This window comes from Protopterus annectens, chromosome 15.part0 (genome assembly GCF_019279795.1).
Source record: "Protopterus annectens isolate FY-2018-M chromosome 15.part0, PAN1.0, whole genome shotgun sequence".
NCBI classification, from domain to species: domain Eukaryota; kingdom Metazoa; phylum Chordata; order Ceratodontiformes; family Protopteridae; genus Protopterus; species Protopterus annectens.
Window position 1 is genome coordinate 412,189,642 of NC_056749.1, and position 25,311 is coordinate 412,214,952.

The window sequence follows — 25,311 nt, forward strand, 5'->3', positions numbered from 1 at the left end:
CAATTAAAGCTCACCCTGCTTCCATTTGAATCAGCAGGTACTGCAGATATAAAGTTTTTATCTTGGAAAACAGCTTTCCTTCTGGCAATCATTTCAGCAAGAAGGGTTTCAGAACTACAGGCCCTCATGGCTGTGGAGCCTTTTATTATATTTTACCCAGACAGGGTGTCCCTCGGGACCAATCCTTCCTTTATGCCTAAGGTGGTATCCAGTGTGGCTCTTAACCAAACTCTTCACCTGCCAACTTTTTACCCAAATCTGCAGAACAAGGGGAAGCGGATTCTGCATTCCTTGGACGTACACAGACAACTAAGATTCTACTTAAACAGGACCAAATCTCTAAGAAAGTCGGAGCAGCTACTGGTGGCATTTGCTGCAGGATCAGAGGGAAAGGCTATATCAAAGCAGACTATTTCAAAGTGGATAAGCCACTGCATTCATTTCTGCTATTTGCATCATGGTAAACCGGTGCCCAAGGGAATCAGGTCACATTCCACCAGGGCTGCATCTACCTCAGCAGCTTTTCTCAGAGGGGTGCCAACCAAAGATATTCTAGAAGCTGCTACTTAATGCTTTGTAAAAGAATGAACAGAGCTCCATCATTTGCCTCTCTTCTCTAAGTCCAGGGCAGGCTTTGCCACTGCAGTTCTGTAGGGCCTTATAGCCACTCCTAATGCTATTTAGTTCCAGCCTCCCATCCATAGCTTTGGGATTCTACCCAAATGTAGTGACTGCAACAGTAAAACACGAAGAACATAGTACAGTTGTGTACACTTACCATAAATGTAAATGTTCGAGTGTATTCACTGTTTCAGTCTGGGTTACCCACCCGCCACCCCCCCTTTATACTAGAGCTTCTCTTTCCTTCACTATATTGTACAGCCTTTGTGGTGTATTTGCTTTTAGATAAAGGTAAAGTTTATGTTGTTACAATTGCATGTATATATAGTCATATATATATATATATATATATATATATATATATATATATATATATATATTTTTTTTTTTTTTTTGCTCCCCATTTGTGGGGCACCTGACTTCAGGGGCAAGAAAAACTAAAGAAAATGCTAAAGAAAATGGCGTTGGCTGCCAGTTTTATACCCCTGACGTCATGGAAGAAGAGACAGCAACTGACGCAGGACCCAAGACTTTGATATTCAGGCCAACTGAGGGCAACCTGCCAGCAGATTACCCAAATGTAATGACTGCATCAGTGAATACACTTGAACATCTACATTTATGGTAAGTGTACACAACTGTACTTTTTAAATATAGTTTACCAAGGATACAGATTCCACTTTCACTCCTTACCAACCCCAAACAGTTGGCCCAGACCTACCCCCAAATCAGTTGACGGAGGCTCAAAAGCAAATTCTTGCACTCTTAAGCATAAGGGCTATTCAACCTGTCCCAGAAGAGGAACGGAGACAAGGTTTCTATTCAAGACTTTTCCTGGTACCCAGAAAAGACAACTCCTCGTGTCCTATACTGGACCTCTCTATCCTAAACTCATTTTTGGTGATTCCAAAATTCAAGATGTTAACTCTTCAACTGTTTCGTATGCTAGGCAAAATGCCTGGTTGGCAACACGATTTAAAGGAAGCTTACCTTCACATCTGAATAAGGGAATTCTGCAAATGATACCTACGCTTCAAAGCAGGTTACATGCACCATCAGTTCAATGCACTGCCCTTTGGCCTATCTACTGCACCCAGGGTATTCACAAAGTGCCTAGCTGCAGTCATTGCATTTTGCAGGCAAAGAAATATCCAAATATATCCATACCAGGACTCTTGTCGAATTCTGGCAGAAAACCAGGACATACTATTGAATCATCTGGCATTTGTACAGAAACTGCTAACTTCCCTGGGGTACACTATAAACAAAAAGAAATCACATCTTGTACCCTGCCAACAAATTGTATTCCTGGGAGCAAGCTTGAACACAGCTTCCCAGATGGCTTTTCTCATGCCAGAAATACAAGTTCATTTGACAGCCTTTTTCAAACTACTGGCCACAAAGACCCAGCTATCTCCAAGGAAAATGCTGCAAGCCCTGGGGTTTATGGCCTCCTGTAGTCTACTAATTCCATATGCAACATTGCATATGAGGAAGCTACAGTGGTATCTAAAACACCTATGGTGTCAGCATTCTCAGGATCTAGAAGCAATGCTTCCTATCATTCCTTGTCTACAGATAGAGTTCCTTTAGTGGGCAGATGCCTGTCACCAAAACAAGGGACTGCCATTCACTCTACCCTCTGCCGCCCAAACCCTAACTAAAGATGCATCAGACTATGCATGGGGGGCTAACTTGGCAGGCAATTGCATTCAGGGCAAATGGAACCCAAGTCAAATGCACCTGCATATCAATCGGAAAGAAATGTTAGCTGTACAGAATGCTCTGACAGCCTTCAGGGACCACATCCTTCCAGGACAATTAATGGTAAAGACAGACAACACCACTGTTATGTGGTAGATAAACAAGAAGGTATACAAACAAGGGGGAACCCACTCATACCCTCTCTGCAGACTAGCCATGGCTCTGTGGAACACAGCCTTGAGCTACCAGGTGCACCTACAGGCTCAATTCCTTCCAGGAAAGCTGAACACACTGGCAGACGATCTAAGCAGAAATCTCATGGACCCACATGAGTGGAAACTTGAACCAAAGATATTCAACATGTTAAGAAACAAATGGGGGAGCCCAGATATAGAACTATTTGCCTCCCCCCAGAAATACTAATTGAAAAATTTCTGCACAAGGACTCCCCACAAACAAGGTTGGAAAGTAGATGCCCTGTCCTTCACCTGGAAAAACTTATCGTTTTATGCCTTTCCCTCTCTGCCTCTTCTCTCCAAGGTACTACTAAAGATCAAACAAGACAAACCAAGGATGATACTGATTGCACCAGACTGGCCACGCCAACACTGGTACCCCCTTTTTGCGCAGTGTGTCACTGCTAGCACCATGGCACCTGCCTCAGACCCCTGTACTGCTGTCTCAGCAGGACGGCCAGATTCTGCACCTACAGCTTCAAACCCTGAACCTGGCAGCCTGGCTAATTACCTGATCTCTCCGTTACCATCCCTCAGTAAGCAAGTGTTGGATGTCATTTTGGAGGCAAGGTGGTCTAGTACTAGAAAATCCTACGCTGAAAAATGAAAAAGATTCTGTTCCTGGAACCAAACTCAGGGGATGGACACAGCAGTGCCCAATTTACCTCAGATTCTTCAATACTTAACTGAGATGTTGCACAAGGGCCTTTCCTTTTCCTCCATCAAAATTCATGCCTCAGCCATTTCAGCTCATTACAACACAGAACCACCCCTCTTCGCTCATCCACTGCTGAAACAGTTCCTCAGAGTGGCCAAAAACTTAAGACCACCCAGGAGAGCTCCTACCCCAGCCTGAGACCTTAACTTTCTATTGGAAAAACTCACTCTACCTCCTTTTGAGCTAGTTGCAAATGTGAAGTTGAAATTCCTTTCTTGGAAAACAGCCTTCCTTTTAGCCATCACTTCAGCTAGAAGGGTGTCTAAATTATAGGCCCTCATGGCAGTGGAGCCTTTCATCATTTTTCATGCGGATAGGGTGTCCCTCAGGACCAATCCCTCCTTCATGCCCAAGGTGGTATCCAGTGTGGCCCTTAATCAGTCCATTCATTTGCCAACCTTCTTTTCTAATCCACAGAACAAAGGGGAGAGAATTCTGCACTCCTTAGATGTGCACAGACAACTTGGATTTTGTTTGGACATGACTAAACCTCTCAGGAAATCTGAACAACTGCTGGCTGCATTTGCTGCAGGGGCAGAGGGGAAGGCCATTTCAAAGCAACCATTTCTAAGTGGATAGGCCATTGCATTCATTTCTGCTATAAGCACCACGGAAAGCCTACTCCACAGGGGATTAGACCACATTCTACCAGAGCTGCATCTACCTCTACAGCCTTTCTCAGAGGTATCCCTACCAGGGACATCCTAGAAGCTGCTACCTGGAGTTCTGTACATACCTTCACCAAGCATTACCATTTGCCAATTTTCTCTAAATCCAGGGCTGGCTTTGCCACTGCAGTCTTGCAGGGCCTTATAGCTGATCCTAATGCTATCTCATTTCCTCCTCCCATCCTTAGCTTTGAGAATTTACCCAAATGTGATGACTGCAACAGTGAAACACGAAGAACATAGTACAGTTGTGTACACTTACCATAAATGTAGATGTTCGAGTGTATTCACTGTTGCAGTCCTAGTTACCCTCCCTCCAGCCCCCTGACTTCTATTGGCTATACCTCTATTCTTACTTACTATGTTTAAAGCTTTTTGGTGAATTTGCTTTTTTGTTGGAGGTGTAACCTTATGTATATATAATTGCTTCCCATTATGGGGGCACCTGACATCTGGGGCAAGAAAAACTGATGTAATGGCGTCGGCTATATGCCTTATACCCCTAACTACCTGACGTCATGGAAGATGGGATAGAAACCGATGCAGGACCCAAGACTTAATCAGGCCGACTGAGGGCTACTGCAGGCAGATAACCCCAAATGTGATGACTGCAACAGTGAATACACTCGAACATCTATATTTATGGTAAGTGTACAGAACTGTACTTTCTCATGGACAAGAGGTACCTTACTGTTTTTCTTGCAAGTAAGTATACATTTCTGTCCAGCCACTGAAGGTTGAAAATAAGAGTTGCAAAGAGTTCAATTTTGGATGGAGGCATAGGTTAGTATTTTACATTATTCGTATTTGTTGAATCTTTTTGTCAGTATCCTGTGTATTATTTTTATGCACAACCCAAGCTTCTTAAAAATCTTGATCATCCCCCTTGTCATCCTGTTATCAGTTGCACATAATATCATGCCCTACATGGGCAGATTTTTAAATGCTGTGTTGAAAGCAAATGTGGTTAACACCTGTATTGCAGTAGAGACATCCATCACATTTTATCTCAAGTGTATAAAGTAAGATTGCAGGAGGATTTTGATTTTGTAACATTTGATATCAGGGTTTTGTACACCTCTGTTTCCCACCAGTCAGGTATAGAATTTGTAATTAATTTGCTCCATAAGGACCTAGCACTAGATGTATTTCTTTGCTTGACTTAAAATTGCTTTCACTTTTTAGCCAACATTTTAGAGCAGTTGAGGTGGCCATGGGACTGTATTTTCCCTAGAATTCTGTGTATATATCTTTAGGGATTACTTTGACTACAGTTATTATACAGGCTATTACAGAGACAGGCTTATGCATTATGGCCTTTGCAATGACAATCACACCTTCATTTGTAAAGAACCCATTTCTGTGTTTTCGTTAGTTTCTTTTGCTCATTCATTCATTCATTCAGTTAGTTATTTGAAAGCTTGCAAAGTAAGGTTGGGCCATCCATTACCAAGGTTTAGAAATGGATGTAAAAACTATTTGTGGTAGTTTATCAGAAAGTCCATAATGTTACTTTTATGAAGTCTACTGCAAGGAATTTGTTTTTTGCCTTCTGATAGTTAGCATCTACAGGATTTTATTCAGGCCCTTCCTGTGATCAAAATTTTGCAAACCCTAAGGAACTAGTAGGACACAAGACAGACTTGAAACTTCTAAAACAGTATCTGACAGACTGTAGGACACAGGGTAGTTAGCAGATATGCTGAAGCACATTCAAGAAAAAGCATTTTAAAAATATTTTGTTATACAAATGTTCTTTGCTACCAATTTACAATATGTGGGTGTTCAGTGTAACCAAGATTCATTGTAGCCTGTTTTTACTTGTGTATACCAGCATAAAGCTGAACATAGCTTTATGTCCATGGCACATTTAGATTACTTAATTATGCATAGATTTAGCATCAGTTCTGCAGTCTTCTTTAAACTTTAGTTTGAAATCATCTAGTACAGTGAAGCTTTTATTGTCTCAGATGTGTTCTGCTATCCACTGTATTCTTGGAAGCCAGACTTTGTAAAACATTTGAAGCCTACCAACCAGAAGTCAGGTTTGGCACATTAAAGAAGGAAATTTCTATGTGCCTGAGGATGTGATATGTTCTTAATTTGAGAATTGTAATGGGATCTTTCTTTCTCCACATGGAGGGTGAAAAGTTGTCAACCCCCCTCACTTTCACAGATTTGAGTTCTGTTTCGGAAATTAGAAGTATGTAGATGCCACTTAATTAATATAGCAGTATCAATTCAATCTATTACCATCCTAGCATTCTAATAAGGTAGTATTCTGGAGAGATGATGATTGGATCAGAAGTAGGTAAGGCCACACTATAGCTTAATATATTTGTTGAAGATGCTGTATCCTGTAACCAGTAAAGAGTAAAGACTTTTGGATTTCGAAGTTGTGGCTAGTAAATTTAATTCAGTATTGTTTAGGAGTATTATATCTACACAGTGTCCTTCCATTTCACTTTTGCAGTGTTAGTAACATTAGGGATCCCCTGGCAGGGGCGGCCCAACATCCAGCCAGTGTACCAAAGCCTTTAGGGTGCTGTAAGGTATGCCGTATGTTATACGTATGCTCCTTGTATAGCGTAGGGCATAAAGGTGACATCCAGACATAACATCCTCAGAAATTCTTTGCCACTAGTCCGAATGCCATCTCTTGATCGTTGGTCTGAACGACTACATTCCCTTGCTGGTTTCACTGAGCCATTGTGGATAAGTGTCCATTGGGGTTCCTTTTTACTTGTCTTTCTTTTTGTTGCTTGTGGGGTTTCATGACATTCAAAAAGGGTAAATGCCAGTGTGGGAGATTCCCCATAAAGACTGCCACAAACAGTGTCTGTTTTGCTTTGGCACCTTGCACAACTATACTTCCTGTTCCATTTCTCAGGCTTTTGTCCCTAAAACCTTATGTAGTAGACTCTCTTCTTTGGTGCTGTATCTTGAGAATCAGTGTCTTAAACTTCTCACAAAAGATACAATGGAGGGAACTTACCACCCAAGGGACAGACATCGTCGTTGAAGAAGGCCAAGAAGCCTACTCCTGAACCTTCCCCTGTTTAGCCTCCACTGGACATCTTTTCCAAGGTGTGTGAATGCCCAGAGGTTTGCCCAGTTTTGTCACAGGATTCCTCTGCCAGTTCCGGGTTGGGGCCATTGAGGATCCGACTTTAAGCATGTCCAAGGAGTCTTTGCAGATGTCCGTTTCAGACTTTCAAGGGGAACCATGGCTGATGATTTCCAAGGGGCTTGGTGGTGTTCCTTAGATTTTAGTCTGAGGAGAATTCCTTGCTACAATTATTGAGTGCCATCCTGGGTCAGAGCAGATGTCCCATTAAAGAAAAAACAAAAGACTAAACATATTTCTTCTACTCCTAATAATCCACAGAGTGAATGGTAGGCCTTCACTCAGGGTTTGTTTAGTGCTTGGTTCTTTGATGGCATTGAAACCTCCTCAGTGAGTTTCTGTTCCAGCCCCCTTGGTGCTGTACTCCCCTTAAAAGACCCTGGAAACAGGATTCCTCTGAAGAGGAGCTGGATTCAGATGTGGAATCCACTGCTTACTCTTCTCAGATTCCTTCTCCTTTGAACTGTGTGTCAGAGGCAGAAGAATCTACCACTCCTGATACTCCATTTAAAGAGATTACTCTTGGGGACATAATCTCCAAGATGAGATACATAAATGTAATATGAGTTCCTGCAGATGGACTCTCCTAAAACTTCTGCTGTTCCTTCTGTTTGGGCTGCTTTGTTGGATGCATTTTCCAGTGCCTCTAAGGCTTCAAATTCTCACTTCCCTGCTCCAAAGAAACCTGATAGGTTATATAGGGTGCCTGAGGACTGTAAATTTTTTGTACATGTCCTGCTACTGACCCTTCAGTGGTGTATTTAGCCTCTGACAAGTCCACTCAGTTGCTTCTTTCACCCAAATTACTGCCCTCTGATAAAGATAGCAGAATCATGGAAAGGCTAGGCAAGAAGGTTTACACCTCAGCTGCCTTGGCTTTTAGGGCTGTTAATTATCAGAGCCATATGTCCAGCTATTTGTTGGGTCTCCTATCCTAGGCTTGTCAGGTTATATCTCGTCTTCCAGAGGCTAAGGGTAAATCTTCTGTTCGTTCCCTGTTAGGGACTTCTTCCAGGTGGCTCATCATTCCATCAAGTGTAGTTATGATGCAGCAGATGCTTCTTCTAGGGCTGCTGCTTTTGGGTCAGTGATGAGGAAGTATTCTTGGCTTTGGCTTCAACCTTTAATGCATGATATTAAGTTTAAGTTGATGGATGCCCTTCTAGATAATAATCACTTGTTTTGGTGTAGCTGCTACTGATATGTTTAACTCCCCTCAGGATTAGGGAAAGGCTTTACAGGAAGTTAAACTTGTTTTTGTCTCTCTGGTGCATAAATTTCAGAGAAACTGCCCTACTAAGCCATACTTTGTTCGCAGGTAATCTCACCCTCCTCCTAAGGGCAAAAAGGGTGGCAAATGGACTCCTCCTGCTGAGGCTACTCAGGCTTCAGTGCCTCAGAAGTCTTCCTGTCCAGATAAACCAGGTGCTCTCTGACTATGCTGTTCTTCACAGCCACTTTCCTCTTCCTCTTAGCCTCTTTCGGTCTCTCCCTGTTTGGCTGCAGATTACTCAGGATTCCTGGATTCTATTCATTGTTTGCCAGGAGTATTTCATGGTGTGGAAATCCCTTCCCCATTGTATGGATACTCCTCGGCCCCCTCGGAAACAACTCTCCTTTTTCCAAGAATTGCTTTGGGACCTTTTGACTCAAGGTACTATTCAGGAGGTGCCTGTGTCCCAAACAGGGAGATGTTTTTACTCCGAGATGTTTCTAGTACTCAGAAAAAAAGGGTACTTGCATAGAAATTGAAGACCTGTGTCATCTAAACACTTTTCTGAAGTGCCCTCTTCTTGAATGTTGTCCTTTCAGACATTTTCCCTCTTCTACTTCCTCAGGCTTGTATGGTGCCTCTGGATCTCAAGGATGCATATCTCCATATTCCAATCCATACCCTTTTTAGGAAGTTTTTATGTTTCTCTGTTGCTTCCTGATATTTTCAGTTCTCTGCTTTTCCCTTTGGCCTTCCTACTCCCCCAAAGGTATTCACTAAATGCCTTGCTCCTGTGATTGCTGTTTGCAGGATTCAGTAGATCCAAGTAGTCCCTTACTTGGATGACCTCCTGTTTCAGGCATCCTCTCCAGAGATCCTGCTCCAAAATCTCTGCTTTGCCTTTTCCCCTTCTTCAGAGCCTGGGTTTTACAATACACTTCAAAATGTCATTTCTGACTCCTTCTCAGGACCATGTTTTTTGGGGGGCAGGATTCAGATGGTGCCTTTGCTGTCATCCCTGCCTCTTCTTATAGCCTTGATTCCCATTTTCTTCTTTTAGACTCTTCTTCTTGTGGCTTTCGTTACAGCCAGTGAGTTTCTGAGAGTTCTGGATTTCATTTATCCACCATCCCTATGCTCCCTCTAGCCAAACTTCACATGAGGAAGTTTAAGTGGTTCCTGAAATCAGTTTGTCTTCAACATGCACATCCCCTAGAATTTGTAGTTCCTGTTCTACCTTGTCTCAAGAAGGAACTTCACTGGTGGATCCAGCAGTTGTTTCTAAATCCAAGGCTCCCTTTTCATCCCCCTCTTCCCTCCCAGGAGCTGTTCACAGGCACTTCAGATGTGGGATGTGGAGAAGCTTTTGTCTTCCTAAAGGTGCAAGTGTGTGGTCTCCACTTCAACAGAAGGAGCACATCAGTGTCAAAGAGATGAGAGCTCTTCAGTCTTTTCATCCTCATTTCTCCCCAGGCTCGCGCAAGGTGTTTACAGACAATACCACAGTGATATGGTATGCAAACAAACAGGGTAGAACAATATCTTATCTTCTTTACCAGTTGGCATTCCTGGTATGGGATCTTGTTGTCCAGTATCAAGTGACTCTTAAGGCAGTTTACATTCCCTTAGGTCAAAACATTGTGGCAAACATACTGAGTAGATCCTTAACTCAGTCCCTCAAATGGATGCTTCACAGGGATGTATTTCTGTACATTATCCCCCAGTGGGGTATTCCTCAAGTAGACCCATTTGCCTCCCCTCTGAACAGACAACTTCCTCCATTTTGTGGCAGAGTCCCAGGTCCTCTGGTGTGGAAGGTGGACTCCTTTTTCCTCATAAGGGGATGTTTCTTTATGCTTTCCCTCCCTTTCCTCTCATTCCAAAAGTCCTTTTCAGAATTCAAAAGGATGCTCCCAAAATCTTGTTGGTGACTCCCTTTTGACGAAGGCAGCATTGATTCCCTCTTCTACATTTAGCCAAGGGCACTCCTCACAAGCTGCCTTACAGGATGGACCTACTCACACAAGACAAGGGATCTCTGCCTGTGGGTTATAGGATTTTGATTCCACATAGACATCTTTTTTCTGAGGACATACTTAGGGTCCTGCAGGAAAGCCAATACTAGGAAATTCTACTTATCCAAATGGAAGAGGTTTTCTGTTGGGTGTCTTTCTCATAACCTGAATCCACTTTCTATGGATGTTCCTTTGGTTCTTATCTGTGTGAACTGCTCACTGCTGGGTTGGCTTATTTTTCTGTTAAGGCCCACTTATTAGCTATCTCTGCTTGTCTGCCTTTATCTCTTCCTTTAGCTTCTACATTTGAAGCTAAACAATTCTTTAAAGGTGCCTTTAACATTAGGCCTCCCAGGAAGCCTGTTCCTTCTTACTGGGATCTTAATTTTGTTTTGGAAAAATTGATTCAGGCTCCTTTTGAGCCTGCAGCTTCAGCTTCCTTGCAACATTGCTCTTGGAAAACTGTTCTTTTGTTAGCCCTTAATTCTGCCAGATGTGTTTCTTTGACCTTCAAGCCCTTATGGCTTGTCCTCCTTTTTTGGTCTTTCATAAGGACAGGGTGTCCTTGTGTACTAATCCTTCTTTTATGCCCAAGGTGGTGAATGAGTTGTCCCTCAATCAGTCTATTCATTTGCCCACTTTTTTTGCCTTTTCCACAGTCTACCAGTGAGAAAGTGCCGCATGCGTTAGATGTGCATAGACAACTCGGATTTTATTTGGATAAGACTAAGACTATTAGTAAGTCTGATCAGCTCTTTGTTTCCTTTAATTCCAGGTCCTTGGAAATTGCTGTATCCAAGCAGACTGTTTGTTCTTTGATCTCAAAAGCTATTTCTTTTTGTTATTCTTTTCATGGTAAGAACCTTCCTTATTCTGTTAAGGCTCATTTTACTATGGATGTGGCTTCCTCTGGTGCATTGTTCAAGGGTTTGGATATTAATATAATTCTTGAGGAAGCTACCTCGACTTCTGCGCATACCTTCACCAAGCATTACAAGTTGGATTTAATTTCCAGAGTTAGAGGTGGTTTTGCTAGGGCCATCCTTCATGGCTTCCTACCAGACTTTGCTGATCCTTCCTCCTCCCATGTTTTTTCTGAGCTTTAGCAGTCTCCCTAATGTTATGAATACTGCAACAGTGAAATGGAAGGACGTAGTACAGCTGTGTAAAATCTTACCATAACGGTAGATGGCTTTCTCTTCACTGTTACAGTATTCACTCCCTCCCTCCACCCCCGGTCCATTTCTCTTCTGGATGTACTGATTTCCTCTCTATTCCTTGGACTGGTGTTCCCACTAGGGCTTTCATTTCTGGGGATGTTCCATCCAGAACTACGCTATGCACGTAGCATATGTTTGATGTACAGTGTACCTTAAAGCAACCTAAAGGCTTTGGTATACTGGCCGGACGTCGGGCCTCCTTTGGCAGGGGATCACTAATGTTATGAGTACTGCAACAGTGAAGAGAAGGACATCTAACATTATGGTAAGATTTTACACAACTGTACTTTTTCTTCCTTTCAGGTGTTCCTTGCCAGTGGTGTCCTACACCTACACAGGTAGAGAGAGATGGCCGCATTAATGTTTGCCCCTGATTTCTTTTACATACTGTTTGATTGTTTTCAAAGAAGTTGAGTACATCTCTGAGTTTAATTGAACTCCTGCAGATGTTTACTACAGTACAGCAGGTGTCTGATTATTGCATTTTATTTGCGCTGGGTTGTATGACATTTTCTGTTTATTTTGCAGTCAGGTATGCAGTTGAGTTGTTTTAATGGTAATGTGTTTAGTTTATCTCCCAACTTAACTAAAAGTAGCACAGCTGTTAGGCATGCCATGCATTTGTTACTGAATTTCTTATATAGAGTAATAGATGTGTAGCTGTAGAGTATATTGATAACAGAAATATTAAAATTACCAGCAAGAGTATAATGTTACTTGTGCTAGGTATGTCTGCAGTGCTAAGTACATGTGATGTGCGAAGATTTGCTTCTGTTCTCATTTAATTGTGAGCTGCATTTCCTTCAGAGTTTATTGTAAGCAAGGAAAGTTGTTTCACGTCCACTAAGTCTTCAGGTTTCATTGTTTGTGAAATTTAAATAAATGCTTTCTGTTCACAGAATCAAGTGGACACATTACTTCAGGAAATGGCTGATGAAGCTGGGTAAGTACTTGTGCATGTCACTTCATAGTTCTGTATAAAATTAAATATTACTAACACTTTACCAATTTAAGCTAGGACTGAAAGCAGAGGGCCATATATTAATATTCCTTGTCTTTATGTAATTCTATTACCAGCTGTCAGTTATGAGTGTGAAATTTTGCGCTGTAGCCATTGTCCTGTTCGATTCTCAGCTAGAGCGTCTTCTGTGTGGAGACCTGCGTGAATGGGTGTATCTTCGTTGAAGATTGTGCGTCAGGGCTGACAACTCTGCATGTAAAAATCTACTGCCAATCATTAGCGGACCGGAGTTTCGCTGTGGCGACCCCTAACCGGGAAAAGCCGAAATACCCAACAACTGTATTGTTGATGGGTTTGCAACAATGTACTTTGATAAAAAGATACTCTGCACATGGAGTGCAATATGAGCTTCAGTCTCCACTGTGTTCTATTACCCTGTAACCTAAGTAAAACTGTGTATCCCACTTCTTGCATTGGTCACACTTGTCTGATGTGGATTGTTTTGATGAACAAATTCCCTTTAAATAAGCACTATGCTCGAGGATAGATATCGATTACTGTCAAATTTTTCTTCAGCTTAAGAAAATAAAACTTAGTGGCAGTGATAAATCCACTACTTTTTATTTTACCTATAGTTATAGGTAAGTCAGTTATAAATGTTCATCTCAACACCATTCACAGAGCTGTTTTCTCCCAGTCTATTCTATAAACTTTGAAGTGCTTAGTGTGTGGCTGGTGCAGTTATGTTATCTTGTAATACAAGTTTTGATTGACTGGTTCTTTAGGTAGGTATCAGTGAAGAAAATACAGCAGTGATGTGATATCTAAACCGGTAAAAGGCTTCACAGCTTATCCCTTGTGCAGAGCAGCACTTTTATTTGTAGAGTAAGACAGTAAAGCACAGGTATCTCTTCAACCTGTTGACTTCCATCCTGGCATAGGCTTTGAGCATGAAGGTGTCTTTGCCACATGGGAGTTTTCCAGACAACTACTTATTTTAGGTAATTTATAATATAATGTTTTGCTGTGGTAGACAACTCCCAGTTTCTGAAGTTCCATCAAAGCCCTGGAGAATAGATTTCTTTTCCTTTCTCTTGACTCTTTCTTCTTTATGATTTCATCATCCCTTTGACTTGAAAATGACTTGCTTAGACAAAGACCAGAGAAAAAATGAACTTGATCTTTTATAAACCTAGCTTCCTCAGAGGGTTGTACCATTTAATGCACCTCCAAGTCTCTTGATTTCTTTGTAGGGTTTGCTTTTGTACTGAAAAACACTTATCTGTACTATTCTGACTGTATTAAAGCAAGTAAATAGAAGGACATTCTATAAGGAAATCATCCATTTTAACTGGAAATAGCTTCTCCTTTGAGATCTAGCATAGTTTTTTGATTTTTTTAATTTGTCTGGTTCCTGACATTTTGGATTACCTACATGTAGTCTTAATCACTCAACAGGTAGCCTACTTGTCTTTGGTGCTGGAAGATCAGTAGACTGTGGGTTCGATTCCCACGCAAGGTAATTGGAGTAATTTCCAAGTACTGGTATTGTAGTGCATCTTAAGGGGGGTGCTACACTCCTGAGTAGGTGGTAGCTAAGTGGATGTAGAAGATCCCCCACAGCACTTAGCAAAAAGTAGGGATGACTTTATTCATGCATCCTAATACTCTTCATATATTTATTTTTACATTTACTCTCTCATATTTACAATATCAACATTTTCAAATTCACATAAGCAATAATTACACTTTTCATATTTTCAGACTTGCACTGTAATCACATTAACAGTGTTAACAATATTCACTTATTTTACTTTTATGCTTTCCTCCATCTCCCACTCTCTCTTCCATAGCCATCTTTTTATTTCTGCTACCACATCTTCACTGTTTGTTATACAGCAGCCCTTTCCGTTTTCTTTTCTACAGTATCAGTATTACTACAACCAATATTCTTCTCATTTGTCAGTTATCCAGCTCTTTTCTTTTCCATATTTTCCTTTCAGTATCATATCTATATTCCTAACTCCTTCCCATTTACAGTAATTTTTAAACTTTTCCCAAAATGTTCCTTATTTTTTTAATCCAAAACTGTTTTGTTGTCTGTTCCTCATATATTCCTCTCTGTTTTGCTTTGTATTTCATGTTCCCTTTTAGTGGTAATTTATCTAGCAAAACCCCCACAGAAAATCTCCCACTTAATAAAACATCTCAAACCTTTCCCATCTCTTCTTTACATATTTTAAGTATTTTTATGGATTTACCAAATACATTTTCCATGATCATATTATACCATTCCTTTTGATTTCCATCACTCATTAAATTAAAGCTTCCATATCTTTATTTTTGTATTCTTTCCTTTCCAGCTTTTCCTTTGTATTACATTTCTTTCCTCCCCATTTCTCCATATTACTTCATATTTCACGTGTACATTTTACCTGGCTTTTTTACTTCAATTTTATGTTCTTTATTACCAGAATAAACATATTGATGCTAAATATACTACAGGAGTCCTTAAATTCAAACCTCCTCCTTCTTTTTTATTACATAACATCTGTCTTTTAACTGGATTTAACCTTAATCCCCAAGTAAAACTTAAAGACCTCTTATAGTTTTCTAAATCTTCAGTAGAAATGCCTGTGTGTGTGTGTGTGTGTGTGTGTGTGTGTGTGTGTGTGTGTGTGTGTATATATATATATATATATATATATGTGTGTGTGTGTGTGTATATATACACACACACACACAAAGTACATGTGCACCCCCTAAAAAAATGCTAGTTTTTTTTGAGTATGTAGATGTGTGTAACATGTAAATCTGTTTCTTAAAAGATAAATGAAATCATGTTCACTATCCTATTAACATTTTAATTTATTCCATAATTTCTTTCCATTAACCTGCTATACTTTCATATACTGTAAATTCCACCCCAGCACATTTATTTCATAATGCAGTATATCCTGTTCATTTTCTTAACCTCACAAAACTCCTTACTTTTCATTTTATTTAACTTTAATCCAACTTTTTAACAAATGTTCAATCCTTTCCCATAACCTTAGTTATCCCCATCTTATTTCTAGTTGCAATAACCAAATCAGCATATGAAAAAACATGTACATTATAACTCCTTTCTCCATCTCCCATCCCACTACTTTTATTTTGTGCGTAAATGTTTGTATTGCAGTATGTTCATCATATTGATAACTGCTGCAGTAGCCTTAGCTATATATGGGTTATATCCTGCTAAGGGTATAACAGTTGAACAGCTTCCAAAGCTTCAGGGCACCTTCCACACACCCAAAGAGTGAGGTAGCTCAATTTATGCTGACTAAATGACAGATTTGGGCATGAAGTCTTGCAGAGCTTTACTGCCATTGAAGAATGTGCTTCTCTGAGGCTCTTGAGAATAGATGATCCAGTGGTAGATCCAGAAATTTGCAAAAAGGGTGTGCAGTCTGGTTAGCTGACTACCGAGGTGGAAGTGGGAAAGTGGGACACTAGTTTTGGTGGTTATGAAAAGATGACTTTAAGAAGCTGTGACGTGTGTAAAGACTTCAATTTACATTCAGTTGCACGTGATTCTGCTGTAGATGTATTAGTAGAAACAAGCAGACAAGGGGTCATCCAATAGCTGCTGTACTGAATATCTGTTAATGTCAAACAGAATATTTGTACAAGATCAGGTCATATCTTTAGAGTAACAGTCATATCCAAAATTGTCAGCAACAAAAAGAGTGTAGCTTGTACAGACCATCCCAGAGGAACCGAGAATGTCCATCAGTGCCACCTGTAACCTGTTTATGATTTTTAGACCCAAAAGTGAGACGAATGGCTTGGGTGTGAGTTAATCAATGATCCAGAAGCTAATTCACATTCGAATGGTGGGCATTGCATGCCACTGTAATAGCCACTAATGGTGACTGGAGGTGTATAGAACATGAAAGCTATCAACAAGAAGCGTGTGGACGTGTATGAGAGACTTGGGATTCAAATGTACAGTGTATACCTGAATCAACACAGCACAAGCTCACACACTGGCACTCAGTTTGTGATTGTGGCCTGACATCCTTGCTCAGGGATTTGCTGAAGTCTGAATAATTGTGCTGAAAAGGTAATCTGTCAGGGTGTGGTGGGGTGGGAAGTAATCCAGCAAGGAAGGCAAAAGAAAGAGTAAATGTGTAAACAAGAGAATCTTGGGTCTGACAGACTTGTAGTCAATTGATCCAAACTAAAGCAAGTACTGTACTAGAAGTCATCATCACAAAGACAGATATGCTAAGGGAGGGGGGGTCTCTGATCAACATTGACTTAACCCTGATGGTTACTAAACAACTGGACTGTAAAGACAAATAATGGAGGCAACATACATTTTATGTGCTCTTTCAGAAAGGTATTCCCTATTAAAGCATTTACAATGAAAAGGTAGGGGGTTATGTTTGGAGTGTTTGAGATAACAGCATATTTAGCTGGAAGAGGAGTAGATTTACCCAATAATACACATTCTCAGTCAGCCTCCTCATTTTCATATATTATTTGGGAGGACTAGATGCTGGTAAAGAAGAAAGTGTCTAATTTTTAAGTGTGCAGTATTACTCAGCATTTAAAGCTGTTTCTGTTCTTCTGCATCGTTAGTGGAGGGCTTCTTATTAGAGTATGACGTAGAGTTAAGGTATTAAGACAAAGCTTTTAAATGCCTCAAGTCTAATGTTGTTGTTGTTGTTGTTGTCTTTCGGCTTTTCCTGATTAGGGGTTGCCACAGCGGAACTCCGGTCCTTATTAAATCTAAGACCATTCTCATAGCATTCCATTTAATAATGTAGCCACAAGCAAAACAAGCACTTTTATATTAACTCTGAGAGAAGACGATCACTTCTGATTGTCTAAATGTAATTGCATGTTTTTTAAGTTATAACTCTGCAAATGATACTCCACTGAAATAATAGTGCAGGATAGACAGTATTAGCCACTATGCACTTATTTTCATCAGGGATGAACATTAGTAAGTCAGACACAGACAAGAACAGGAGAGAGCTTGAACAATGTGTATGTTTACATGGGAGTCTTACACCTTCAGCATTGCTACCTTCAAGGATATTGGTCCTCTCAGGAAAGAGACACTACTAGTAAATTTCAACCTTCTTGTGGGTTAAAAAGATGGTTAAATCCAAAATTAAGGTGGGTAAACAGATGTTATGATTTACTGTTACAGTGACCCTGTAAGTTAAAATTTTCGCATACAGTATTACGAAGAATGTGCCTATAAAGTACAGTATATTAATGCTCACATTCAGTAGAAACAGAAAAGGATGGCACACAAATGCAATCTATTACATCAGAGTGCTTGAAGTTTGACAAAGAGAAAAACTGTACACCGTGCACAGGGTTGCCAGACATCCCTATTTGGGCGGGACTGTCCCGAGATCAGCAGCCTGATCCCGAGTCCCGCACTGCCGGTTTAAATCCCGGGCAGCCTCCGTTTTTTTTTTTTTTTATTGGCTTGTATACCGGCATACGGGCCAATCAAAAATAGCTAAACACGGAGCTTCTTGTGTTTAATGCGGAACATCAAAAAATCGCAAAACAGAGCTACTTCTGTTTAATGCATGCTCCCATTAAACAGAAGTAACTCCGATGTTTTGATTGTGTATATTATATAATATGGGCCAATCAAAAATCGCAAAACAGAGCTACTTCTGTTTAATGCATTGTTTATTTTTGATTGGCCTGAGCCAATCAAAAAATAAAATAAACACAAAGCTACTTCTGTTTAATGCGGAACTCTGATGTTCCACATTAAAAGACTTGCTGTGAAAGACCTTTTTTTTTTTAGTCTTCACTTTGTCCCTACCTGGCCAGTCGGAAATCTGGCAACCCTGACCATGCACATTAAGCATTAATGGAGGATAATCACCCCTCTCCTGAAAAACAATGAGATGCTGCATTGTGCATTTCACATTTTCTTACTTTGAAATAGGGGAAATGAATTATTCTGAACAAAACATTCTACATGTAAATGTATGGTATAATGTGTGGTAAAAAGCTTTCATTTTATTCCAACCTTCGATGTTTCTTATCTAATAAATACAACTTGTATTAAAATTATGTAAAACCAATAAGGTGGTAAAAATATTAGATTTTGCTAGCCATCTTAAATATAGACTGGGCTTCCTACAGTGTATGTGCAGCAATGAAATTCTGTTATTTCAGTAGGTTGTGATGACTTCTTTAAATTAAGACACTGCAAGTCCATATTCACATTTAGTGTAAACAAACATGAAGAATGTTACCCCAGTCAGTTTCCCTCACACTGTAGTTATTCACTGTTCCATCATTTGGAATATTTCAAATTAAATGACTTCATCATCTAGACAGGAGTAAAGATTCCAGAAAACCTGGCTGCCACAAAATACATTTATTTTGTCCACTCAACCATGGGATGGAATTCTGAGCCATAATGATATGTACCACATGATGCACTGAATTTAATGAAGCAGCAAGCAATGGATTTTGAATAGTGTGTTTCCCTTAAGGAAACTACATAGAGGTGTAACATCAGGTTACCTGCATGTTAAACTAAACATATTTTGGTTAGCATAAAAAGGATGCCGTAAATGTAAAGAATACATATATAATATAATATAATATACAGCCTTGACAAAACAGTGTATTAAAACACTGATTAGAGTCATTTAAACTAACCTGCAAACATGCCCTCCAATAAAATTAATTCCAATCAAGTTTATGCATTAAAATAAATCATTAGATGTCTTGCCTATTAGAACTATTTCTCTTTGTGCAATTTACTACATTAACATTTTCAGGTTTATTTTTGCTACTTGTCACAGCACTATTCAAAATATTTCCTGCTTATGAGGAAGCAACCATGATTAACACATAAGATTATACTATAATCAATCATAACCAGTTATGCATTTGAGAGATGGATTCCAAGAAATTCACATGAGAGTGAAACACAACTAGGTAACAAGGATAACTCTGGAAACTCAAGACTTATGAAATTAACCTTACCCTCACACAAGACCAAGTTTTTTTTTTAAGTGTTGTTGTCATAATGAATAAGTCTTTATATGGATTTTTGAATCAAACGTCAAAAGTCTACACTAAGGAGCACTGCTTTACAAGAATCTTGTAACATTTCTTTGCTTCTCAAGAGGACACAGTCCTCTCTTTCATTTGCAATAAAATTCCAGTCAGAGGACATGCAGTGCTGGGAAGCAAAGAAATATAACTTTGTTTTTTACGGGTTTGTAAACTTGGGTTGTGCAGCACAACCTCTGTGTACAAACCCGTAATAAAAAAACAGTTATATTTCTTCGGTTCCGAGGAGGTTTACACAGTCAGTGGGTCCTGACTTCTGTGTCATCGGTGTTAAATGTGAAAACCGCACAATAAGGCCACCATGAGGTAAAAAAAGCTTATCACGCACTAAGTTAAAGCAAGGAGTAACGAGTAGCCCAAACTGGAGGGAATTTAATTTACAGTAAAAACAGATAATGACCCAATTAAGATATGACATGAAATATACCATACTGAAAGGAACGGAAAAAAAACAGTATGCATTTAAACTTCGTTTTTTTTTATATCCAGAAGTAGGAAAATGCAAAATGAATAACAATTAGAAGTGCAAATGGCATATTTATTAACAGTGCTTAAGGGGAAAACTAAAATCACTGTCCACAGTCAGAATGCAGAGAACTGCACATACTCTGCCAGGAGAGAAGTACTGCTTCTTTGGCACCTTGAAATGCTAATTCAATAAAATAAAAGACTTAGGAAATTACCTCAATGCTGATCACTCCCTTACACTTGAAGACTAGTTTCAGGGTCGTTTTTGGTATTTTTATTTTAGATTGCTTTCTGACAAAAGGATTTTAGTCAGCGATACTTGACAGCTGTCTTACCAAGGCACCTAAATTACAACCGAGATGCAGTTGGAGGATCGTTCTAAAAACCTATCCTCTGACTACAACCTCCAGTTGCATCTCCAAGTATTAGGTGTGTTTAGTGATAGGATTATTAGGGAAGATGCACCTGATTAAAAAAAAAAAGTTTATAAAGAGGCCGGCGCGTGCCCCTGCACCCATGCCTAAATTCGCCACTGCGATTGGCTTGTGCTTTCTTATGCTGGACAGATAAGTTCCCTCTGGGGAAAAAAAATCCTTTTCCTTAAGTTTGTTGATGTTTTATTTCGTCTTAAGGAAAATTATTTTAAAGCTAGGAGTGTTTTGTTTGAATAGACTGTCTCGAGACTGTAATGTACTTTTAAATGGAGTGCTCATTTTTTCTGCCCAAGTTAAAAGTAATGTAAAGTAACTGCAAATAATTTCTCTGTAGAAGTTGTGTTTTTCTTTAGTGGGGCTGGCATACTGTTTTGTTTTTTACTGTTATTTTCTGTCTTGTGGATTGGTAGTGTTTACCTGCAACTGCTGCTTGTCTTCCCTGGAAAAGAGACACCATTTTCGGCTTGGCCGTGGAACTGACTACTGTTCCCACACTCTGTCCTTTTAGCCGCAAAAAGAAAAAAAATGAGCAGACAGCCTTCACCACCATAGCATGCTAGCAATTTTCGTCAACCTGTGGTATTGTTTTGAGTAGATTTGTATGGCTGCCTTCTCAGAATCTCCCAAATAATCATAAGAATGAGTTTTAAATTCTTCATTGGATAGAGAATTAGTGTTTGGCCACTGTGATGCAAAAGTAATCCAAAAATCTAATGAAAAGGGCAAGCTGATCGAGAAAATCTCGATTTTTCAGCCCAAATTTTCCATGGGATCTTCTATCTCGTCGTCCAATTTTGGGAAAAAAAAACAGAGTATATATCAGCAAAATACAAGTGAACAGACGTTTAAGAAGGAATTGCAGGGGTGTTCCAAAAAGAAGTCTCAGACCTCCCAAAACAAAGGACAGTCCAGCAAGTCTGAATGACCTTTCAGGAGACCTTTTGACCCCTTCCATCCTGATTCTTTTTCTTCCAGAAAGTCTGAGTCTCCTTTTTTTCTGGTTAGCAACAGATTGTTTTAGACAAATGGCTTCTGGAAACCATTCGTCAAAGATATACAGATGGCAGTTGAGGAAATTCCTCATTCTTCAGATCAGACTACTTTGTCTCCACCGGTTCTTCATCACATTCTGTCCAAAAGAGTGAATGAAACGCTTCCTGTTTCCTAGGTGGGGAATGTTTTTTTAATTTAAGATTATTCTAGTACCAAAGAAAGTAAATGCTTGGAGACCAGTTCTGGAGCTTTCTTTCCTAAACTGTTTCTCATAGTGCCCAAATTCAAAATGATGTCACTTCACAACCTGTTACCGCTTCTTCCTCTTTCAACACTAAACTTAGAAGACACTTGTATCTCTATTCACTCAGACTTCAGACGTCTGGATCACATTATCAGTTCTCTGTCTTACCCTTTATACTCTCCACTTTTCCAAGAGTGTTTACAGAGTGTAGCTCTGTTACAGCATATTACAGGCTACAGAGTATCCACATTTTTTCATATTTAGACAACTTTTTTGTCTTTACAGAGCCTTTTTCAAAGTGTCAAGAATCTTTGTCTTGGATGAGAAATCTCTTACACAAGCTGAGATTCCAAGAGACCATTCAGAAGTATTTCTTGACTCCCCCAGATAGGATTGTGCTCCTAGGATGTCAACTGGACATCTCAATTCAAAGAACTTTATTTCCACAGGAAAAAAATAGATCTAGTTCTAAGTTTTTCCACTCAGACTTCGGTCACTGCTACTAAAATCTCATGATTTTAGGTCTCGTGTCATCTTTGATTCTCATGATACCCCTGGCAAGACTCCACATGAGAAAGATGGTCTTCTCTGAAAACTCTTTGGTCCCAGCATCATCACCCCTTATCATTTCAAATCTCAGTGCTGGGGTTTGGTAGAAGAGAAATCTTTTTTATAGAAACAGATGTGTTTAAATCTAGGTTTCCCCTTCTTCCTCCCTGCTTTAAAGTAGTCAGTCACCACAGATTCTTTTGACTTTGTCAGAAAAGTTGTTTCAGAAGGAATGAAAGCACGGGGAGGGTGTGGGACACCAAGGACAGATGCAAGTACATAAATATCAAGAAGATGCTTGCCCCGATCAAGGCAGACAAATCTTTGAACTATCTCTGGTCCCCACATTTCCTTAAGTGGTTACATACAATGCCATAGTCATGTGGTACATCAACAAGCAAGGGGGAACCAAGTCAATACCCCCTTTGCAGACTAGCTGTTTTAGCTTAGCATATAGCTTCACAGCACAGTGCCACTCAACAGACATCCTGCATTCCATCAGTGCAAAATTGTGTGGAAGACAAGGTGATCAGGACTGGGATAGAACCTCATGAATATAAACTAGATCAGGGGGTCTTCTGAAATTTGATCCCTCTGTGGGAGTTCCTCAGATAGACCTCTTTGCCTCCTCTCCAAACAGTCAACTGGCATGATTCTGTTCCAGGACTCCATGCAAGAAGGCCTGGAAGACTGATGCCTTTTCTTTTCCTTGGATGGGATGCTTTCCCACCGTTTTCACTGATATACAGGGTACGTCTGAAGAAATTCCCCAAGATCATTGTGGTGAGTCCCTCCTTACCCAGGCAGCCATGGTTCTCCCTTCTTTTTGAAATGGCTGGGGGCACTTACCACAACCTTCCTCACAGACTGGATCTATTCACACATGAACATGGGTATCTGATACAGCCGGACATTAGTCATCTTGAACTGACTGCCTGGATGATAGGGTCTTAATTTCTTTTAGGCATCTGTTTACTGAGGATGTGTAGCAGTTACTAATGGTGGCCACAAAGCCTGCTTCTAAAAAGTCACATATTAGCAAATGGAAAAGGTTTTCTAGTTGATGCCAACAGTGTAAGCAGCATCGAATCAGGGCTTAGATGTTCTCTGGTTCTAATAATAGTGTGAGTTACTATCCTGTGACCTTTCTTATTCCTCTTTCAGGGTTCATTTTTTGGCCATTTCAGCATGCCTGCCCATGGATCCTCCTCTTTCAATGCAGTCTCATGTCAAAATGATCTTAAAAGTGGTTTTGCACAAGAGGCGCCAAGAAAACATGTGGCCTGTCCTCGGGATGTTAATTTTGTATTAGAGAAGCTAACACTTGCTCCATTTGGGCCAGCTAATTTGGCTGACGAGGTTCAAAGCAGTTTTACTGATTGCTCTGACCTATGCAAAAAGGGTTTCTGAGTTGCAAGCTGTTATGGTGAGTCAACCCTATCTGATTTTGGATAGGAACAGGGTTTCTTTGAGAAGTAATCATTTTTTATGTCTAAAGTGGTATCTGAGTTTAGTTTAAGCAAAAGTATCCATGTCCCTATTTTCTCCTCTGAACCTAAAATGAGGGAGAAAAGGGTACTCCATAACTTGAATACCTACAGAAAAATCTGGTACTATTTTGACAGAACTTATATTTCACATCAGTTGTTCATTCTTGTGAAAGTAAGAAGGGACAACCTGTGTCAAAACAGACTATTTCTAAATGGTTGTCTAAGGCTATCATTACCTTTTGTTGTACTCACCATAACAAAATTAGTCTAGGCAGGGACAAGGCCCACTCTGTCTACCAGGGCCTTGGTTTCATCTGAGGCATGTCGTAAAGGGTTAGATTCTATTTATTTTATTTTTTAATTGATATTTGATTACCAGGAAAGTTTAACTGGGTAAGAGCCTATTTTCAGCAAAGGCCTCATGAGAAAAGTTCCAAAGTATTACAGAATATTGTAAGAATAATACTTTTACAATTTTTAAAACAAAAATCAAATACAGTGTAAATAATCTTACCAGATTAGACATAATATGAAAACATTGGTTAAGAATTGATGCATGTTATATGACAGTGATTGAATAGAAAATGTGTAGCCAGTTTGTAGAAAAATAAAAGGCAAGTGGATTTGCCGTAGAAAGTTAAATAAAAGTAGGCTTATGGTATAAATTCTTGATGTAGTCTAGAAGCTGCTACTTGGTCCTCTGTACTTCATTTTGCAAAGCACTGTAAGCTTGATTCCTTCTCTAAGTCCGGATCAAGCTTTGCTAGGACCATTCTCCAGGGTCTCTTGAACTGTTCGCCTTCTCCCTCCCAGATGTAGCTAGCCAAGTTAATATGTCCATATAACTAAGGCTGCTGCAGTTGTGCAAGTTGAACTTACCATAACATCCTGTTAAAAAAAACTGGGTTATGTTTAAAAATAACTCCGAATTATTGAACATTGTGGGTGAGAAACCCCACTTTGTATTCAAGACTGAGTATAACCTAAAGATGTTCTTCATCTCACATTGCTGCAGTCCTTACATATGGGTAGTCCGCTGTCCTCGGTCGGCCCGAATACCAAAGTATAAGGCTGACGTCGGTCAAGGCGCTTAAAACTGACATCAGGACGTCAGGGTACAAAAGCGCATGACCGACGTCATATCCTCAGTCTTTTTGCCGCATGGTCCGATGCAGAAGCAGCGTTGCAAGTGCCGTTCGGCGTTCTGAAATTTTTCGAGTTCGGAGTTTCAGACCGAATCAAAGTTGGCTAAGTACCCCGTTGGGGAATATTTTGTTTTTTTCTTGCCTCAGTGTTTTACCGGATGTCAGAAAAAGTGAATAACTGTATTTCTTGTGGGAAACAGATACCGCATAGGGATTATCATTCTTTGTGTATTCCTTGTTTGGGGCCTGAGCACGACGTTGTTGGGTGTCGCATTAGTGCTAGGTTCAATAAGCGCACTATTAAGCGAAGGTTAGATTGTGCTAGGCTGGTTTTCGGGAAGCGGTGCAATTATAATATGCCGTCGGATTCTCCGGCGCCCGCTTCTTCG

At 40.0% G+C, this 25,311-nt stretch overlaps 1 protein-coding gene across 1 annotated transcript in view; it reads left to right on the forward strand.

Moving 5' to 3' along the window:
* Positions 1-25,311, forward strand: part of CHMP1B (charged multivesicular body protein 1B) — a 557,897-nt gene that overhangs the window by 321,177 nt on the left and 211,409 nt on the right. Inside the window, exon 6 of the mRNA XM_044057148.1 lies at positions 12,422-12,465. Within this exon, the coding sequence (XP_043913083.1) occupies positions 12,422-12,465 (44 nt within the window). The remainder of the gene's footprint in view (positions 1-12,421; positions 12,466-25,311) is intronic.